Below are 20,267 nucleotides of genomic sequence, written 5' to 3' on the forward strand. Positions count from 1 at the left end.
AGTGTGGTGCTCGTTCTCTGAGCTGGAGTCTGCGGCTGGGCTGGGCTTCACTCATCTTAGAGGGGTTGTGCCTGCTTGCACCAGGTTCTGAGCAGTGTCCACCAGGATTACAGCATTCTTGTGATGCCGCTGTTTAGATATATTTTCACAGAGTGCAAAAATATGCCTGGTACAGTTCGGTGGTGCCTGTGCATGGATCCAAGAGACAGAGCTCGACTTTAAGGGAATACACTCATGCAGATCAATTTAAAGTCATTTTAAAAAATAAGTTTTGAACTGAAAGGTATTGTGAACATTTATTTCATTTCAGAAAATGTTATGGAAGTTCTGTATTTGAATGAGCTTCAGGGCCAAAGAGACAGAGCTGAAGCGCACTATACCTAGTGCGTTGCAGATTCTGCACCAGGCTCCCTTGCTAATACTGTTTATCGGGGAAACCTTAAAATACATTGGAAAATAATTTGAGCAGAAAAAATAGTGACAGAAATTGCAGGGCACCTGATTCAGTGGCAAGTGCGGCTTGTACCTGAAGATAGTTTTTGGGTGCAGCTGTTATGTGGGAGGTGATCTGTGGGACGGGAGACTGAAGAAGCAAATGCCATTCAATTATATTCTTGTGGATTGACGTGGGGGAAACCAAGCAGCCAAATTAATGTTATGGTGTGGTAACTAAACTTGATGACATGGGAGATTTCAGTCTTGGTGTTCCTATGTAACTGTAGTATTGACTTCTCTCTAAGTGTAGCTTTCATGGTTACATGGTAATTTAGGCCCATGTGTAATTTACCATATTGGAACAGAAGGATTAGCTCGGTTTTCCTTTGTCAAGGAGGGGTGAAATCTAAGCAAGTTTAAATCAAGGTATCGGAGGTGCTGTTTATAATTCTTGAGGAAGCAGGTAATCCTGGGTTTCATGAAATAGCTTTTATTTAATGTTTACGTCAAGAATTCAATGGGTGGAGTTAGGTATGATTTTATTTTCTAGCTACATAAAACATGCCACTCCTTCCAACCCAGTCATCTCCACGTTTCTGTCTGGCAGCTGGATACCTGCAGGACTGGGTGATTCACAGGGAAACCACAAACATCTACAGTGCCTTTATGTTGTTCTTGTCAGGGAAAGTTTAGCAACTTGCAGCCCATCAAGTATTTTAATGAGCTTTGCTACCAAAGCTTCCTCGATGCCTCTCATTTCTGTGGTCATCTGTGTTTAAAGAAGAATTCCTGAGAAATATTGTCAGTTTGCTTGGGCTGTCCAAGGTATACCCTGCGGGCAGGAGGCCTCCCATACTATTAATTGGCAGTGGTATATAGGCGCTAGTTCTCTTTTTGGCCTGAAAAAGCCCTGACATAACATTTTTACAGAGTGCTCTGTTGGTGGACATGTATGTATTGGTTCTGTCTCCCTTCCTCCTGCTCCATCCTTGCACTAACGCAGTGCTGGTGTGGCTTCTTGGAGTTGAGGCAGCTGCACGGCTTTAAATGTTGCTGTAATTAGGAGGGATCAAGGGCTTCATATTTCATGTAACAGTTTTGATTCATAGCCAAAGGCTGACACTTGTGCTGCAAAACTTTCTGAAGCCGCTAAAGGTATTCTGTGTCTTTTTGGTGGCACAGAAATGCTCACTTACCTGAGTTATAGCTGTGAAAACATGCCGTGGCTCTACAGTGCAGTAGAACAATACTCATATCATGACTGATCTCTTTTGGAGAGGGTAAAATCCCTTGTAGCAGAAGTCAGACCAAATTTAGAATCTGGAGAAAGTATGTATTTGTCAAAGAGGGTAATCTACCATTAAAATGACTTGCTGAAGAGTTTCATTAGCTCAGATCTCCAGCTGGGGATTGTGTGCCTGACTGAAAGAGGAGCTGCAGGCTGGGTGGAAGTTACGGGTTTGATGCTGAAATTATAGGGTGCGTTTGCTTGGACTGTGTTAGGCAAGAGCTTGGGCTAAACTGTAGCCCTTTCTGTCCCTGATGTCCCCACGTGCCTCTGATTACCCAGAGGGCAGGGAGGGCGTTTGCAGAACTGAGAGTTTCTCCTTCTCTCAGAACTGAGAGTCTCTCCGTCTTGTCCCTTTTCATCTGAGACTTGTTTCAGTGGGCCGTTCGGGGTCGCCCATGATTTTGGAGGTGGGCATGTAAGTAGGTAGATGTTGGCATGTGAATGCTTACCCATGAGAACATCGACTGAGAGCAGTAGTTCGTGACGCTGTGGAAAATGATCAAGTTTTATTGTCCTGGATCTAGTTGAAAGGTCTGCATTCGCTATCACTGGCCACTCCTGCCACCATCCCTCACAAATAGCTGTTTTAAGAGGAATAAATGATAATGCAGAATTTTATACCTTTCTTTGACCCAGGGAGAAGTCTGAAATAACCTGGGAGGGCCAACTCTTTCACTGCCTATACTGATGTGCACCTGTAATTCAAGCAGCAATATTGTTGACAGGGAAGCTGTCACCTGAGGGCTTTGCTCTCTGTGTCCTTGGTCAGATTTCATAGAATCATAGAATGGTTTGGGTTGGAAGGGACCTTAAAGATAGAGTTTCAACCCCCCTGCCCTGGGCAGGGACAGCTCCCACCAGACCAGGTTGCTCAAAGCCCCATCCAACCTGGCCTTGAACCTCTCCAGGGATGGGGCATCTACAGCTTCTCTGGGCAACCTGGGCCAGTGTCTCACAACCCTCCTGGTAAAGAATTTCTTCGTAATATCTAATCTAAATCTCCCCTCTTTCAGCTTAGAACCATTTCCCTTTGATTTGCAGCTGTGGGGCTGGTAGGTCTAGAAGTGCAGGGTGGTTGTTGGAGGGGTAAGGCTGTGGGAGAGGGTGGGATGCTGTCTCCTGATGTCTGCCTTCTTGTCCTGTCTTCCCTCGGTGATCACGTTGCACACCTGCAGCTCACTTGGTGGGGAGCAGGGAGCCTGGGATGGTTTTAGCCAGTGAGATGTGCCAGAACTGGGAAAAAAGCAATGTGAGAAAACTACAGCCTTGGATATCACTGAATTATGCCTGCATAACTAAGAGGCATTTGAGGGAGAATCAACAACCAGGAACTTTAAATGAAGAGACAGCTTCCTGAAATAGCAGCTCTGGCTGCTGCGAGGCAATGGCTCTCAAGCTTACATAAGCTAACTTGACCTTATTTGTTCCCCAAATGTTTAAGCATGCTTATAAAACATATATCACAGTCATGAAGGATTCATGTTTGCCACCTCCTTAGTGTCAGCGAGGGAAGTCTTGACGTTCCAGCAGAAACTCTGGAGTTGACTTGTTCTCGTGAGAGCCCTGCTTGCTGTGGGTGCTCTTGGCTTGTTCTGCTGGATCACCTGGGCAGAAAGCCTAGTCCACAGGCCCGGGGACTGAGCAGGTGAGGAAGCAGAGACATAGCTCTGGCAGAGTTTTGGCTTCCCATGTCCTAAATATTTACTTTACACAAAGCAGAACCTTGCTACAGTTGATCAAGTTTATTCTAATGTTGGGAGTCTAGACAACTCAGTTGTGTTTACAGTATAAAGAAATCGAGTTGCTTAATGTTGTAAACGAGAGAGCTCACCTGAGATGCCAGAGCATCTGATAAAGACTTCTTCCTCATCGAGAGCTTTGTTCTTTTATCAGTAGGTCTCAAAGTGCTTTACAAAGGAAATTCAAACCAGTGAGTTGTTGATCTAATGAAGAAAGTATTTTGCAGAAACCCAAGAGCTAATGCCTTTAGTTTATTAAAGTTGTTCACCCTGTTTTACAGATGACATGCTTGGCTGGGAGCTGAGCCAAGAATCAAACTTGGGTCTCCTGAGACATCCCAGAGACCCCCTTTGTGCATGGACAATCTGATTGTTTCTTAACTTGGCTTCAGAACAGCCCAGTGCGTTGGATAGCAATCTCTGTCCTCGTGTTATCTAAGGAGGATGCGGGTTGTTTGGAGTTCAGACTGCCTGGAGTCACGCAATGAGGCCAGTGGCAGAACCTGAGAGGGCCAAGATTCCCCATTTCACGCAGGGGACCGTAGCCCAGTTTTGGTGATGGGTCTCTGTGGGGCTGCCAGGGCTCACACACCGTCTTTTTGACTCTATCAAGCTCCTCTCAATTTGGTCTTTCAGTTCTCCCAGTTGTCATTGTGGGTACGTTTGGGTGTTTGTTCCCCTTGTTAGATATATTTCTGTTTTCTTTCTGATAGGTTACAAAATTGCTGTCTTGGCTTTAGAGTGATCTTGAAGCTGGGCCAATTTTTTAGTAACTCATTGACAGATTTGGGGCAGGAAGCTCCGGGATCTGAATACATGGTTTCATTACCTTTTCTTGTCATCCCTTTCCCAGGGACTGGCTTGCCCTCCTGAACTGAGGTGCTTTGTGTAAATCCTGACTTAACGCTGAAACTCCTAGTTACCATGTGAAAATAAGGGGAAGTGGGGAAGGATTTTGAGGTCTATTCCAGAAAAAGTGTATTTTCACGGCTGAGCAACTTGAAAACAAAACAGCCCTCGGAAAAACTGTGGAAAAACCTACTTTCTCTGGCTTGTATGCAGCAGTTTCCTGAGGGTTTCCTTTGTCTGTCTTCTGCAGTAAGTACATCATAGGAAGGGCCCAACTTTACTACTATTTTTTCCTTTGCTTGTTTTGTCAATGTCATATCCTGCATAAGGGACAGGCAGAGCAAATAGTGCTCAAGTTGGCTGTTTGAAGCCAAAATGAGCTCAAGGCAGCCTGGAATGTAAAAATGCTCACAGAATCCAATACCTAACTTCAGGACAAGACCAAAGCACTTCCAGTCACCAGTATTGGAGACTTTCAGATAAATATACACATAATCCTAATGAGTTGCCTGCGATGCCTCCTTCCACGTAGGTTTTTACTTAGACTTGGACTGTGCAGGCAACCGTGTTTCTGTAGAAAGGCATGAGTGTAGACAGACAGGGGGTTACATGGCTGTGCAAGGGATGGTATAGATAACCCAAGACCTCTTTTCAAAGACTCAGGTTGTTTGAAAGTTATTGTATGCTCTCTGAAGGCTTCTATTTTATGGCATTAGAGGGTTTTGTTGCTATTGTGTTGTGCAACTAGGGATTTAGACTAGCTAGCTGGAGCCACTCAGAATGTGAGGGGAGAGAGGGATATACTATGTAGCCTTCCAGTGTAGACATGCCCTTCATTTCTGAAGGGCATCACATTTGATTATCGGTGTCTTAATTTGTAGGGGGATAAATTATTAACAAGTGACTTCATCAAATCTCTAAAAAAGCTGCTCTTCAATTTTTTTTCTTGAAGATTGCCTGAACTTTTATCTGTCCGTCTTTATAAATTCTTAATTCATTGCCCTTTCTCAGCCTCTTAGCTTGTAAAATGAGGCCAGTAGTGATTTAACTGATATCTTTGACGTGCTTTTGGAGTACTGGATGTCTCTGTGGAGAGTTCATTCTCCTCTGTTCCCTCAGCTGTCCTGCCTGGTTTTTCCCTGCTGCATGGTTTTTCCCTTCCCTATCGTCTGTGGAAAAAAAAGTTAAGATTTTTAAACTTGGGAAAGCGTTGACATTTTCTGTGAGAATGGCTTCTGGATTTTTGGGCTCCTCCCTCTAATAAAAGCCAAAATAAACATTGCAAAAAATGCCCTTTAGTTGTACCCTTCATCATGTGGGTCTGCTTAGTCCCCTACCTTCCCTCTCTCGATCACAGACAAGCAGAAGCTTGGTGGTTCCCTTCCTTTTGTGAGCATTTCTTGTCAACTTGTTTCTGCTAGAGATGCAAGGAAAATAGTTTTGAACATTTATACTTTCAGTCTTCAAAAACTTAGTGAGAGAGAATGGAGGGAGGAGAGGTTGTCGATGCTTTCTTTCCTCCTTTCAGTGCTCTTGGCTGCTGTGCTGTTCAGGTGGGTGGTGTGGGAACCTCTCCTCGTGTACCCTGTGTACACGGAGTTGGAAATGGGTCTGGCTCTGGGTAGATGGAAGCTGGTGTGAAGTGGCATACTTTGCCCTCCTCCCCTCTTTGCCTTCCCTTAAGTTCTAGCTTGGCTTCTTCTATTGTAAAGTGAACACTGTCATGAAAGGAATCATGGAATTGTCTAGGTTGGAAGGGACCTTTAAGATCATCGAGTCCAACCATCAGCCCAACACTGCCAGAACCAAGTATTAGGGGGTGGCTTGTCTGGGTTTTGGAAGCTCCGAGTTGACTCCTGGCTCTGTCATGGTCTGCGTGACTCAGTTGTATTACTTGGCCTCTCTGAGCCTCTGTAAAGTGGAGGGAATGATGCTGGATTACCGCTTACCTCTTGGGAGAAATGTGAGCGTAATTATAGGTGAGGCAAGGGTGCTTACATCGGATAATAACAGGAGCTATGAGCATACAGGATCTAAAATACTTCACTTGGTTGTCAGTTTGTTATTAGCCTTTAAATAGCAGAGGAAGGCTCTGCCCCTCCCAAACCTCTCAGCTTTTGTGTATGTGGCCGTGGGAAGTCCTGTGCTTTGGCTCAGGTGATGGGCACACTCTTGTAGGGCCCCAAACCCACTTGCTGGGACCCCTCTGGGTGTGACTGCCACAGGGACCTGAGCCACAAGAGCAGTACAAAGCCAGGTTGTGTCTTTGCTGTGCGACCCTGCGTGCAGTGTGGAGCCAGGGCAAAGCTTTAGCTTTCGCAGTCAGTGTGAAAGCAGTCAGCACACTGAAATTGGACCTCGTTAGTGCTTTCTCGTCGTGACTGTGGACATTCAGAGGGGTGGAAATTTTGCTGAGCTGTTTGCTGCTGGAGAAGAGAGTTTACCTTAGCAACCTTGGGCTGTGCCAGGGGGTGTAAGGTCCTGCAGGGTGGGTGGAGGTATGTGTTTTGCAGAAGGTGCTTGGCACTGTGTTCTGCCATGAATCTGCACATTTATCCATCAGCATCAGGTCTGTTATGGGGGAGGAGGAGGGAAGGATGGAGATAGCGCAGCGTGCTGAAAGAATGCAGGTTGGCCAGGCTTCTCCAGCTCAGGGAGCAGTGATGGATCTGTCAGGCTGATCCTGCGGAGGGGAAGGGCTGTTTGTTTTGAACAATGAAATAGGCTGAAGGACGTGCTGGGAATGCATAAATATTAAGTGGTGTTCAAACTTCCAGCCAGGAAATGTGCTTGTCTGTTTGTAGCAGAAAGCTCCTCTGCGCTTTTGAGATACTGCTGTGTCTTGTAAGCCTGGGCTAAGTGTGTCCCCCACTGTGGTACCTGTGACAGGGGAAGAGGTAGAGGCAGGCAGAGATTGCAGGTGGGTGTGAATGTGGAGAGTTCCAGAAACGTTGCCGGGCTCCATGTAACAGCATTTTACAGTCTCCCCTGCAGGGAAAGCTGGGCAGTGGCCGGGATGCTGACTTTGGCTCTAGATGTACACACACCACTTTTTGCTGCATTGCAAGTTTGGGTGGAGTCTTGGATTTAGATTAAAATCCTACTGGGGCAACTGAGGCATGGAGCTGTGTGGTTAACTAGCTGCCAGCCCTCTGTCCTACTTGTATGACTGAATTACTGCAGATATTCACCTGCTGTGCTCTAAAAAACTTGTTTTATACTTTGTGAAGGTGAAGAAGTGCTGTGAAGTGCAATGAGAGATGGAAGGAAGGTTGGATCCTGCAGTAGCTGGGATTACCTCCATGTGTGATGCAAGAATTAGGAATATAAGAAAAAATAGTGATTGATAAGATGCTGGGGATGTGCTGTTCTCCTTGTAGAAGTCCTAGAAGCAGCGAGCTTTGGATCCAGGAGTCCCACCCACCAAAAACAGCCAGAGGCTTTTGGAAGCAGCATGTTTGACATAACAGGACAAAACCATCTCTGCCAGCTGAATCCATGTAGGGTGAGGCACGAACTGTATTGCTGTATTGGCTTGAGATGAGATGGGAGTTCCAGCTGTGAAAACTGGCCCCATATTTTTTCCCTTTTGGAAAATGACCTGCCCAGGTCTCCTGACAGCTCAGATGCACAGGCGTGATTAACTGCCGCAGGTATTACTGAGCTGTAACTGGAACTGAGATTCCCTGTAGGTGGGACTGGCTGTTACTGAAGGAGCAGAGTAACAAAAGCAGAAAATGGGAGAAAAACAACATAATCAGCAAGTGATGCAAGTGTGGCTGTTGAATATAAGCCACGTGGTCTCTCTGCTTTTAGTACCGAGTGACTGGGTTATGTGACTCTTAGGTTGGCAATGTTTTCAGAGGGCAGGGGAAGGGGGAGTTGGATACTTTTTCGAGCAGCACTTGGCAGAGAATCACAAAGCAGGTGGTTAGACAAGTTCTTCTGGGGTTTCGCTTAACCCTCCACTACTGACCTGGAGCATCACTGGGAGCAACCCTGCTTTGTGCCTCAGTCTTTAAAATAGAGATACTTGCCAACCTTGTGCGAGTACTTTGCGATCTGATCAGTGTTTGAGGCTCTCCTAAGGATGCTGCAGATGACTGAAATACTACTTCTCTTTTTAAGGCATGTTTGCCATGTGTCGCAGTTTGCCATCTGTTACATAATAGCTTTTGCTCTAATTTTATGATTGTTCTTTATACTTTCCCCAAATGAAATCACGGTAGGCCTGTAAAACGATTGACCTATGCAATTGGGGTGGCAGTGCTAATTTAATCTTTGATAGCTGAGCAAGGGAGCAGACCAGAGCAATCTGCTGTGTGAACCCATAACATACAGACAATGGTCGGTAGCTTGTGTAGCAAGAAGTTATGGGAAATACTTGGGAAAGCCACTTTTGAGGTTTGGACCCACTTCCTGTTGAAGAAACTTGGGATTTCATCCCTTGGGAGCAGTTCCCCAAGGCTCACCAGTACCCCCAGTCCAAAATCAGCTTATTTAACATAACCAGAGCGCAGTATGTTTGTGCTGATGTCGCACACTTAACACAAATCCCATCCAAGCAGATACTCTGCTGTGTGCGCTCCCTGCTATGGGAGGAGGAGAGTGAGAGGAGAGTGAAGCGATGCCTGACAGAAGATACCATCTCATGGAATGCGTAATGGGGAAGTACTCTGAGACAGCAGTGATGAGATCAGGATAATTAGTGATACTGAGCTGAGCAGGAATTGGACTCAAGTCTTTAAGGAGGCTTGATTTTTTTCAACCATACCACATTCAGAGGCGGTTTTGTGCTCTTTGGAGTAAATTTCTTTTACACCGTTTGTAGCAGAAGGGAAAGGGATCAGACTCGTATTGAGAGATAATAAGACTTCATCTGAATCCAGCCTCCTTACAGCCAATCCATTCTGCTTCTGGACTAGGGAAAATTGTACATTCTGTAGGAAGTAATTATCTGCTCGCTGTTTGGCTTCTCTACCCACCCCTTCCCTCTTCCTCATTCCTTCCTGGTCTTTGAGAGCTGTTTAAAAGTGATCCATTTCAGTGGGGAGCCATTTGTTTGTAGAGCACCTAAATTGTACTGGATTACTTCTGGCTGTTTATGCTGGTGGAACTGTGTTTGTGTTTTCAGACTTATGCAAAACACTGCTTTGAATATAGATGCTTAGTCTTGCAGCTCTGATGTTGTTAGACCAGTGATATCTTCCATCTCCAGCTGGGCAAGCCACTCTCTTCGTTCTACAGGTCTGCATGAATTTGGTTGCACACCCCAAACTAGATGCACATCCCAATTTCCTGAACACTTGAAAACTGCTTGCAGGCTTCGGAAAATCAGCCCCACAGGTGTTGTTCAGAGCTGTAGAACTTTTCTATTGACTTCAGTGGGATTTGTTCCAAACCCTTCGAAACATCAGGGCAATTCTGGGAAGTAGGGATGGCAGCAAGAACAGAAAGAGTCAAGCCAGTGTGATTTAAATGTAGTCATCTGCATCACTCATCCACGGCGAAGAGAAAATGCAATTTATTTTTAACACCTTCTTAATTCCAAAATGTTTGTGTGTTAAAAAGATGAAATGACAGTTGACTTTACTGTGGCTCCTTCTCACAGTAACTGCCCTGATTCCTCTTGTCCTGAAGAGCTGACAATCCATACTGATTTTTTTTCTCTCTGAACTTGTACACAACTTAGCAAAATAGGTATTTCAACTTAATAGCCTGTCTGAAAGCTGCTTTAACCACAAGTAATGACTGTTAGCCTGGCAATATCTTGTTCTTCAAATTGCAAAGAAAATTTTTATGCAAATCAGGCTGGTTTGTTTTCATAATTGATTTGTTGATTATTATTATTAGTATTTATTGTGGTAAGCCTAATAAATGGCGTGTGCATGGCCCCCTGGGGTGTTACATCCTACATGTGAAGTTTTTGGTTTTCTTTTTTTTAAATCACACACCCTATATTTGTTTCTCATTTTACCTGAGAGACTTTAGAGCTGCTGAATTGTGTGACCTTGTAGGTTAATGACAGCTCTGGAATAGAGTTGCAGTGCATCCATCTATATCAGGAGAGAGTAATTAGCAAGTTATTGATAGTCAGATGGAATTGTGGCACGAACACAGTGGCTTTCTAATACAGGGCTCGAGTGGACCATCCAGGTCAGGAAATAACCATATCTTTATTATTTAAAAAGGATACTCTCAGGGAGTGGAGTCCTGTACAGATAGTAAATAATTCTACTTGAAGACTGCTGTTCCTGCAGATATGTTATCTGCTCTCCCCACTTTTTCTGCTGAAAGTGTTCCTTAGACTCTTCCTGACCATCGTTATTTTTCTGTTGTGGGTGTCATTACTGGAAGAGCTTGCTTTGTGTCAGTGTCTGCGAGGATTTTTCACAGATTCATAGACTGGTTTGGGTTGGAAGGGGCCTTAAAGATCATTGAGTTCCAATCCCCCTGCCCTGGGCAGGGACACCTCCCACCAGACCAGGTTGCTCCAAGCCCCGTCCAACCTGGCCTTGAACCCCTCCAGGGATGGGGCAGCCACAGCTTCTCTGGGCAACCTGGGCCAGGGTCTGACCACCCTCACAGCAAAGAATTTCTTCCCAATATCTCATCTAAATCTCCCCTCTTCCAGTTTAAAACCATTTCCCCTTGTTATATCGCTCCACTCCCCGATAAAGAGTCCCTCCCCACCCCCTTTAGGTACTGGAAGGCCACTATAAGGTCTCCCTGGAGCCTTCTCTTCTCCAGGCTGAACAACCCTAATTCTCTCAGCCCGTCTTCATCGGAGAGGTGCTCTAGCCCTTTTTGCTTTATTTGCCAGCTTTATGCTGATATAGAAGGAGAATAGTTTTGCTCAGAGTCCTTAAAATTACTTCCAGTCTCAATGGAGGAAAAACAATAGATGGTCTAAAGGGAGAGATTGCACCTCCTGGAGAGCTGTGACCTTCCACCGCTGGGTGCAGGTTTGGTGCAGTGACTTACCAGCGATGCGCGTTGCCTGAGGCACCAAGGATGCTGAGCCTGGGGTGGACCTGGCCCGTTGTTCCGAGCTGGTGTGTTCGAACTCCAAGCAAAGAGGGACTTGGCTACAAGTGTAGCCTCCTCTACAGAAATAGGCTGTGATGGGACACGCCACTGTCTACAATAAGCTTGTCCCTGCAAATCCAATCTCCTATTAGTGTAATCTGTGCAAGCTGTGGGGCTTGGTGTGTGCGTTGCACAGAAATATAGCGGGGAAGAAAACTACCCTGTAAGTGGGGCTGCGAGGACCAGCTGCAGGCAGAGGATCAGTACCCCTGAGCCCCTGGGCCACCTCTTTGATCCAGCTGCCTTTTTATGGCTATTTTCTGCCCTTCTCCACTTGTAAATAACACTGGCTTTTATTTGACCTATCTTTGGAGTGATTTTCCTCTAAGCCAGACCTTTTTATGTGCTGCAGAAACCCTGCAGCACATAAAGGGAACACAAAGAGATGAAATTTTTCTCTCGGTCGTTTCAGTGAATTTAAGCTTGATTGACAAGCCCTGTTCTAGTGCTGGCAACTGGGATTTCCTCGGCGTAAGTGTTAATGGATTTTTGCATTAGCGCTTTATGTGTAAATCCCAGCTTCTGCAGCTGAGTAGCTGTTGTCCCTCAGGTGAGTCTGTTGTCTGGCAGCCTCCTGGCCTTTCCAGGGTGGGGGCGGATATTGTCTTTCCTCTTTTTTTTCCAGGAGGCAGCAACACGTCTCCAGCTTAGAAACTAGGGAGAGCAGCAGGGTTGTGCCTTTGTGGGATGCGTGCTCTTATTTTGTCCAGCTGTTTCTTAATTAACCTGGGCATCAGCAGCTCCCACCATGTACCCTCCTGAGTATTTCCAGAGTTTGGTGGGTTTTGTGTTCCAGAGTTATTTTGGTGTCAGGCTAATCCTGCCAATCATTACTCATTGTCTGTTTTCTCCTGAGAAGAGTGATTTGTTTCCCCATTTAATGTGTGTTCCTTCTCCATGTCCTCCTTTAATGTGCAGAGTTTGAAAATGGTTGGTGACTGTACGCTGAAGGCTGAGAAAGAGAAAGTTGGCAAGACCTTCGAGCTGTTGAACTTCCTTCTCAAAACTGTGACGACGGAGGTGAGTGTGTGACCTGATGTGTGGCCAATGGCTCTTCTTCTGAATACCACCAAGGCCTCTTTTAAATGTCATGCTTGGAAATTGTAACTGCTCCATCACTACATTCCACCTCATTTCTTACTGAAGGTGCCTCTGGAGGGGATGCCTGGCTGGGTTTGAGGACAGAAGGGCCCTCGTGTCTGAAGGAGTGATCCATAGCTCTTGTGAGCTGATCTCCAAGAGCTTGTTGAAGAATTTCTGCCGTGTTCCGCAAATGCATGTGGCATCTTCTTTCTTATCAGCAGAAATACAACCTGGGATGCAGTGAGGATGAGCTGGGTTTTCTCCCAGATGATTGCTCTCTCCCTTCCACTGAACTCCAGAGATTTTAGTTTCTAGAAACTGAGTGGGGGTGAAGCTTTGTTCTGGGGCTTTGTTTTCCCTAATGAAAAATGTCTTTTTTGAACATGAGAAGATTTTCTGTAGGTGACAAAATAAGCCTCCAATGTGATCTTATTTACTGGAGCAAAAGAACAGAAGGAGCAGAATTGCTGAAACCCAGTTTCCCACTGACAAGCACGGAGCTTGCACCACAGCGTGTGTCTGTGTGAAGACCTAATAGGAAAGTGGGTGGAGGAGAGAGATTATTCCCAATACTTTTGTGGGAACTGAATAGCCTTTGAGACACCCCTTTCTGTCTGGTTTTACTGAAATTATCCAGCGAGTTACAGAAGCTCTAGAGGCAGCCAGCGGCAGCATGACTGCATCCTTTAGAGACCAGACTGAAATGCTGCTGCTTTTCTTCTAGATAGGTGCATAGTTATGTGTTTTCTTTCCCCTGCTCCCAGCCATGGACTGAAGAGGAAAGAGGACCAAAGGATCTTTCCGTCCCTTTTATGCCACTACAGTTCTAGCTGTTAGACTCACAGAATCACGGAATTCTCAGAGTTGGAAGGGACCTCTAGAGATCATCTAGTCCAACTCCCCTGCTAAACCAGGATTACCTATAGCACATTACTCAGGACTGCATCCAGGCGTGTCTTGAAAATCTCTAGAGAAGGGGACTCCACGGCCTCCCTGGGCAGCCTGTTCCAGGGCTCTGTCACCCTCACCGTAAAGAAGTTTCTCCTCATATTTAAATGGAACTTCCTATGTTCCAGCTTGTGCCCGTTGACTCGTGCCTCTCATGCTGGAGACCCAGTTTTCAAGCAAACCCTGTACCCGATGGTGTGGTGTGACTCACCAGTTTTTGCCCCTGAATTGGAAGTGATGTTGCAAATGGGCTCAGGGCAATGGCTTGGAGAAGCCGGGCAGGATTGGTTATTCCTGCCACAGTCTTATCCCGAGGATGGCCTGCGCCCTGCTGCTGTGAGTGCTGCTTCTGCTTTCACTCTGAAAATTGTCTGTTTGTACTTGCCTCTTGCAGAACCTGCGTGTGAAGTTGACAGAATTGGACAAAGTGCTGCTAGCTCTGAACTGGCCAGAACGCATTGGCAATTCGGCACGTCTCGACTCTCTCTACTGGAACGTCATGAGCTGGCTGAACCATACGTATGTATGCTTGGCACTCTGGCTTCTTGGCTTGCCTGGGGGCCTGCCCGCCTCTCCTGCTTGTCTTCATTGATGTGGGGAAACAGGAAGAGAGAGGAAATCGAGGCACTGAGCTCCGGCTGGAGTTTTGAGTTAAATGGAGCTCCTGGGTTGGCAAGGTTGAAACGCTTGTTGTTTTTCTTCTTTGGAACAGTGCTAGGCTCATTGTTCCAGGTCATTGCATGCTTAGGATGGGTCCTTGATGGGAAGGGATTGTAAGGCACGTCTGATAACTGATTGTGTCTTGCCAGTAGAGGTAAGACAGCTGATCACCCAAGGATAGGGTGCCTGCTTTCAGCAGTCCCAAGTAGTGGCCTGGTTTAAGAGCCGTTGCCGAAGTTGCAGAGCAATTTCTAGGCTGGGATGAGTCACTAAGCCCTTTGCATGTCACTATAGATTGATTCTGCAAATGTGAGGCTGGAGGGAAGGAGTAGCTGTCCTGGGAAGTGACTGGATACTAGAGAGTACATGCCAGGATTTTGAATCTTCTCCAGTGATTTTTGGGCTCCTCAGTGTCTGGATCCCCAGCCTGATGCTTGGAGTGGTTGCCGTGCAGCTCTGAAAGCTGGGGAGCATTGTGTTCATGCTTTAGTGCTCCTCTGGTAAATGGTGGCCAGATTTGACTTTTGCTCTAGGGCAAAAAAAAAAAAGTGTAGGATCTTTTTCCACTTGCTGGCAGTATTTAGTGCGACTCACAGCATTAGGGAATGCTGGGGACTCTCCTAATGACTGGGAGCTGCGATCCCAGTGTGTGGGTGGCCTGGTCTGTGGTATCTCAGCCCAGCAAGAGGCTCTGAGGGACATGTTTGCATGTGGCTCACGGTGAGAGGGCTCACAGGCAGGGAGGGATCATACGAGGCAGCTGGAGCTGTCGTTGTGGTCCCTTGAACAGGTTTGCAGGGCACAGTGTCCTCACCCAGCCCTTTCTCAGTCTCACACGGGTCCCCTGGCATTGTACTGCCAGGGCTAGCACAAGGGTAAGGTCTAGTTTAGGAGCTGGTAGAGACTGTGGCAGGGAGGGGATTGCTGAGGTAGGAAAGGCTGAGCTTGTGCGTGCTGTCTGAGGAAGGGATTGTGGTTCAGGGGTGCAGCCTGCTGTCGCTGTTGGTGCCATCTTACTGTGACACCCAGAGATCTTTGTGCAGGTGAGTTGGAACAAGCCTAGAGCAGGTGTGGTTTGTGCACAGGATCCTGGTGGAGGTGCTGAGAGGCAAGTGCTAATATCAGGTTGTCAGGATAGTGTTTTTCCGCTATGAAGAGATGCAACTTGAAAAACTCTCCAAAAAGCTTCACATTGAAAACCAGGCCATGGAACTAGAACCTGGTTCCTTGTCAGGGCTCTGCTCTGGGGACTGAGCTGGTGCAGAGCAGCATACACTGGGCGGTGGTGAAGTTGCCAGTGGACTCTGTTGGAGAATAGCAGCAGTGGTGGCTGTCTTGCATGCACACAAAGGCCACCTAGATGAGACTGGAATGGTCTGTTGGGGGTTCTTGCTGGAAGACCTCATTGTTAGCATAGTGAAGGCCTTGCTGAGGCTGTCACCTTGGAGAGACAGACAGTGTCTCAGTGGCCTTGCGTGGGGCCGCTGGTGGATGTGCTCGAGAGGGTGGTAAGTACAGTGTTACCTGGTCTGTGGAATGGGAATTCCTTCTCAAGTCTCCATGTGCCTTTTTGAGTCCTGGTCCAGCTCCTGCTGTTCTTTTAACTAGTTGCTGTGCAGTCTGAGAGCCACCTCCAGGAGTAACGCTTGTCCTTGCAGCATGCCTGTGCTTCCTGTACCTTCCTTGTGCTTCTGCCTGTTCGTGGACTGCCTGTAGCATGGATCACGCTGTTCCCAGGCTGTAAGCTAAGTTGCTCTTGATTTTTGGTGTTCTGTCTGCAGGAAGCCCAAGAAAGAGAAGACAACCAGTAAGCCTGTGCAGGAAGTAGAGCCACTTAAGCGGAAGAAGAAAGGCTTCCTGCCAGAGACCAAGAAACGCAAGAATCGCAAGAAGGGCAATCAGGAGAATGGGGTAGCACCAGAAGCTGGCGAAGATGGAGAACCAGCAGCCCCAGAGGAGCAGGCCTTGGGAACAGAACCCCCCAAGCAGAAGAAAGGCTTTGTGCCTGGTAGCAAACACAAGAATCAGAACAGAGGGATCGGGGAGAATGGGGTGGCGATGGAGGACAGTGGGGAGGAAGCTGTTAGTGGAGGAGATGCTGTGGCTGACAAGAAAAAGAAGAAGAAGAAGCAGAATATGAACAGAAAAAGAAAAGGTGATGCTGACAATGAAGCCAAGCAGGTTCCAGCTGCAAAGAAAACCAAGGGGAGTGTCAGCCAGGAGACCCAGCAGAAGCAGGGCAAAGCCAACCAGCAGAAGCAGGGCAAAGCCAAGAAGAAAAGAAAAGAGAAAAAAACTCCAGCGCTGCAGGAGTAAACTCCATGGACTTACCCAGGCCTGGCATGGCTAGCGTGGCTCAGAGGACTGTTTTAATATCTTTTATAACTATAGTTTTTATGTCCTCCATGACTTTAAATAAACCTTCCATGATACTGAGTTCTAAAGCTGTGGGTCTGACTCGTGTGGAAGGTTCAGCTAGAGCACAGGGAGCTTCAGGAGGTCACATACCCTCCAGGCTCTAGAAGGTGCCCACTCTCTCTTCTCTGGCAGTGCCAAACAGCCTGTGCTTAGGAGCACAGACTCCTGTCTTCACGATTTCCCAAGGCAGAAGTGAGATGCCTGTTTGGATTTCCTGGGGAGTTGTGGTAGGTGTGCTGGCACTGCTGAGTCGTGTGGTCAAGCCCTGGGGGAGGTTCAGAAGTAACCCCTACAGGCCCAGTTCTGTCCTGCAGTACTGCCCAGCAGTACCACAGCTTTTTCAGTCTGGGAGATGCTGACTCTCTTAAATGCCTGGAGCTAAATGGGCTTGCACATGCATATTCTGGAGTCAAATAGATCCTATTTGGCCACTCAGGTGTCATCAGTAACTACTACGGTCTGGCTTTCTTGCCTTTTTGCTGCTGGGGGCAGGAGGGGTGATGGCCTCTGTGATAGTGCAAGGGACATCGATAAAAAAGTGAAACAATTGAAATGGTTGATTGATTTCCCAGTCTGCCAGGCCAGCAGGCTCTGTGCAGCCATGCAAAGCCCCTGTTACCAGCAGGTTTACAACAGTCGATGAAGGTGACTGCTTGGAATTGCATCTGCTTATTTATCCCCAGGCTCCTGAATGCCAGAATGGTGTCGTCCCTTTGGAGGGGCCAGGACCAGGTTCTCTGATGTGTTGGGTGTTTGGTTCTTGTTGAGAGCTGAGCCTCAAAGGATTTGAAACTCTACTTATGTTGTAGTTGCCTCTAAAGCCTCCTCCCTCCTTTCCTCACCCCAGCCTTTGCTCCTGGAGGCCGGAAGGTGTGGGTTGGTGGCTGGCCCTGACTCCTGTCCCAGCACTGGAGGGAGCAGACTCCACGAAGGCCCAGATGTTCTCCTTCCCGCAGAAGAGTTTGGTGCTGGCTCCTGTCGGAAACAGGAGGCTGCTGGCAGAGTGAGGGGTTCTGGAGCAGGGCTGTTCCTGCTGCGCCTTTGGCTCTCGTCCCACATGTGGGTCGGTACCACCAGACATAGATAAGGGCACTGGAAATGTCATGTTGCTTTTGGAGGGAGTGAGAGAAGAGCTGCAAAGGGCTGTGTTTGCCCGTGGCTATTTATCTGCCTTTGCAATGATTTTTTTTTTCTTAAATGGCATGAAACTCCCTGGGAGACAGCTGCTGGCAGCAACGCAAACACGTTCAATTGCAGACCCCTGGGTAGATGCAGTCCTCTTCTCATTTCCGTGTCACAGCGGTGATCCTGCAAGGTCTGCTGCGCATCCTGAGGAGCGCGCTGGCTCCTGTTAGCAGCAGGAGCTTCGATGCCCACCTGCTGGCAGGGCTCAGCAGTGAATGTCCTTCTTTTCCCTGCCTTTTGCTTTCTGCCTTCACAGCTGGCTGCTTCTGGCACTGGAGGAAGGCAGGACTGAGGAGCACTGTCCTTTCCTTGAAGGACACAGCCCTTGGGCATCCTGGATGAGGAGGAGTAGGCAAACCAGAGCTGGACTTTGCAAGTCAAACATCTTTCAGGTAGTGGCACAATTTGGGGCAGGAGGTGAAGGGGAGCTCTGTGAGGTTGCCAAGGTCCCTTAGCGTATGAAGGGAAGCTCTTTTTGCCCATGTTTGCCAACTGTTGGCCTCCAGCCTCAACAGGGTTTGCAGAAGTTGCTGGTCGCCAAGCAGCATGGAGGCTTAGGCTGCAGGTTGGTGGCCAGGACAATGCAGATCAGACCTTCAGTGATGGTGGTGCCTGCATCTCTCTGTGGTGCTCCCACACTTGTCTGAAAAATTTAGGGCCGGACTCGCCCTGCTGGACCTTTTTTCCCAAGCCACTTATTATTATGTTGTAGGCTCTTGAGTGGAATAGCTGCTCCTGCAGCCTGGAGAAGAGCTGGAAGTCTTTGTTCCCAGTCAGGAGGTATTGGCAATTACTGTTGCCAATCTTGTCTCTGAGAAGAAGGGCACCTCTGCTTCAAAGGGGGCTGTTGGCACTGGGGATGCTGCCCTGCCTCTGCCATTTAATGCTGAAAGCTGGTTCATTGCCTTGTTAAAACCTCAATCCCAGCTAAGCCCCTCCAGATGTCTCCCGAGTGATGACTTTTCGTATATTATGCAAATGCAGCATACAAGAGGCCAGCAGGTCAGGGCTGTCCCAGTTTAATGATCTGCAGATGCTCTGAAGGGGGAGCAGGGGTTTCAGGTCTGAACACTGTCTTCGCTAAAGATTTATCTCCTCCTTTCTGTGCCTGTAAGTAGGACATCCTGGGACTTTGTACCACTGCCCCTGCAGAGCTAGAGGAGAAACAGCATGCAGGTGTGGTGGGTGGGAAGCAAGGCGAGCGCACAGGCATGAGGGTGTGTTGGGAGTGGGAAGACAGCGTTAGAGAGTCCATTGGGCTGTCTCTTCCGATGTGCAGCAGGGCAGCAGCTTGACTGTGTGGTGGGAGCTGAGCCTGATGCTCACGTCAGCAGGGCTGTGAGCAGCCTGGAGCAGTGCCAGGGCCATGTCACGTCAGTTTGGATGATTCCACCTCCCTCTTCTGTGGGAATGTGCTCCTGGGCCTGGCAGAGCAGGTACTGTGGCCTCACAACAGTGGCTTCTGCCCCTGTGAGGCTTTTGGGGTGAAGCCTTGCCTACGAGTGTTACCCCCCTCAGCTAGTGTGGTTTCTGCCCCGTAAAGCATGCTGAGTTGTTTTAAGGACCAGTTAAGTTCTCCATCGCTTGCAGGCTCAGAGATGCAATCGCAGCCAAGCTGTGGGACGGCAGAAGGTCCTGGTGAAAGAAACAGTGTTCTAGAAAGAACCTTTCACGGTGCTGTCGGCAGAGCTGCTGCAGCAGGCTGAAGCACGGCAGGGCCGGTGCTCTTACTAGGGATAGGTGTCATTTTCTGTATCTACTCTTTCTACCTTGCTGCTGCCAATACAGGACTGGTTTCAATAGCAGGTTTTGACTTAGCAGGTGACTAGAGTGAGCTGGATGAGAGACCTCTCTCCAGGCAGCTCAGGTGGCAAAGGGAACCTTCTCCTGTCTTTGGGGAGTGTATCTGCCCAGCACCCCAGAGCTGCTGCGCTCCTGCCCTGGCCACTGCTGTCGGGTGAGTCCTTGCCCACCTGAGTGTGAGCTGGGGCCATGGAGGCTGGCAGAGCCGCTCCGGGGTATCTGCCAGGGTGACAGAGGGTGAGAGTTCATGCAGATCAGTTTGTCACCATCATTTTGGGGAGAGAGCAGGGAAGGGCAAAGCACAAGGCCAAAGCCTTGCCAGCCATTGGTTCTGACAGAGGGATGGCAACTGGGTAGCGCCAGTGCTGAGCTGGAGAGGTTGACATTGACCTCCACCTTGACAGTGTGGAGTCTGCCATGCTTGTGTGTGTTTAGTCTTCAAGGGCTTGCAGAGCAGCCAAGGGGAAAAGGGGCAGGAAAGCTGCGAGGCATCGTGCGAGCTGTGCTTCAGTAACAACTGTTCTGCCAACTAAATTACCTGACTTTAGCTTGGCTTTGATGCACGGTTTATAGAAAGCGGCCACTAATCCACCAAGTCAAATCGTGTTTCACTGGCGCTTGTTTGTGCCTTTAACAATCGCAAAGGTTTCATTTTGCTCAATTTCATGTCCTGTCTGTCGCTGGACCTTTAGGGCTTCAGGGGATAGAGCACGCTTTGATTTTAATGAAGCCTTTTCTTTTCAGCTGTCCTGGGCTCAGAGGCTCTT

At 47.9% G+C, this 20,267-nt stretch overlaps 1 protein-coding gene across 1 annotated transcript in view; it reads left to right on the forward strand.

Annotated features, from left to right (window-relative positions):
• The window catches only part of MYBBP1A (MYB binding protein 1a), a 62,516-nt gene extending 45,981 nt beyond the window's left edge, over nucleotides 1-16,535 (forward strand). Inside the window, exons 25-27 of the mRNA XM_074160664.1 lie at nucleotides 12,322-12,423; nucleotides 13,829-13,953; nucleotides 15,876-16,535. Of these exons, the coding sequence (XP_074016765.1) occupies nucleotides 12,322-12,423; nucleotides 13,829-13,953; nucleotides 15,876-16,410 (762 nt within the window). The 3' untranslated portion in view covers nucleotides 16,411-16,535. The remainder of the gene's footprint in view (nucleotides 1-12,321; nucleotides 12,424-13,828; nucleotides 13,954-15,875) is intronic.
• The last annotated feature ends 3,732 nt before the right edge of the window (nucleotides 16,536-20,267 follow it).

The sequence above is a fragment of the Numenius arquata genome, chromosome 18, assembly GCF_964106895.1.
Source record: "Numenius arquata chromosome 18, bNumArq3.hap1.1, whole genome shotgun sequence".
Lineage (NCBI taxonomy): Eukaryota > Metazoa > Chordata > Aves > Charadriiformes > Scolopacidae > Numenius > Numenius arquata.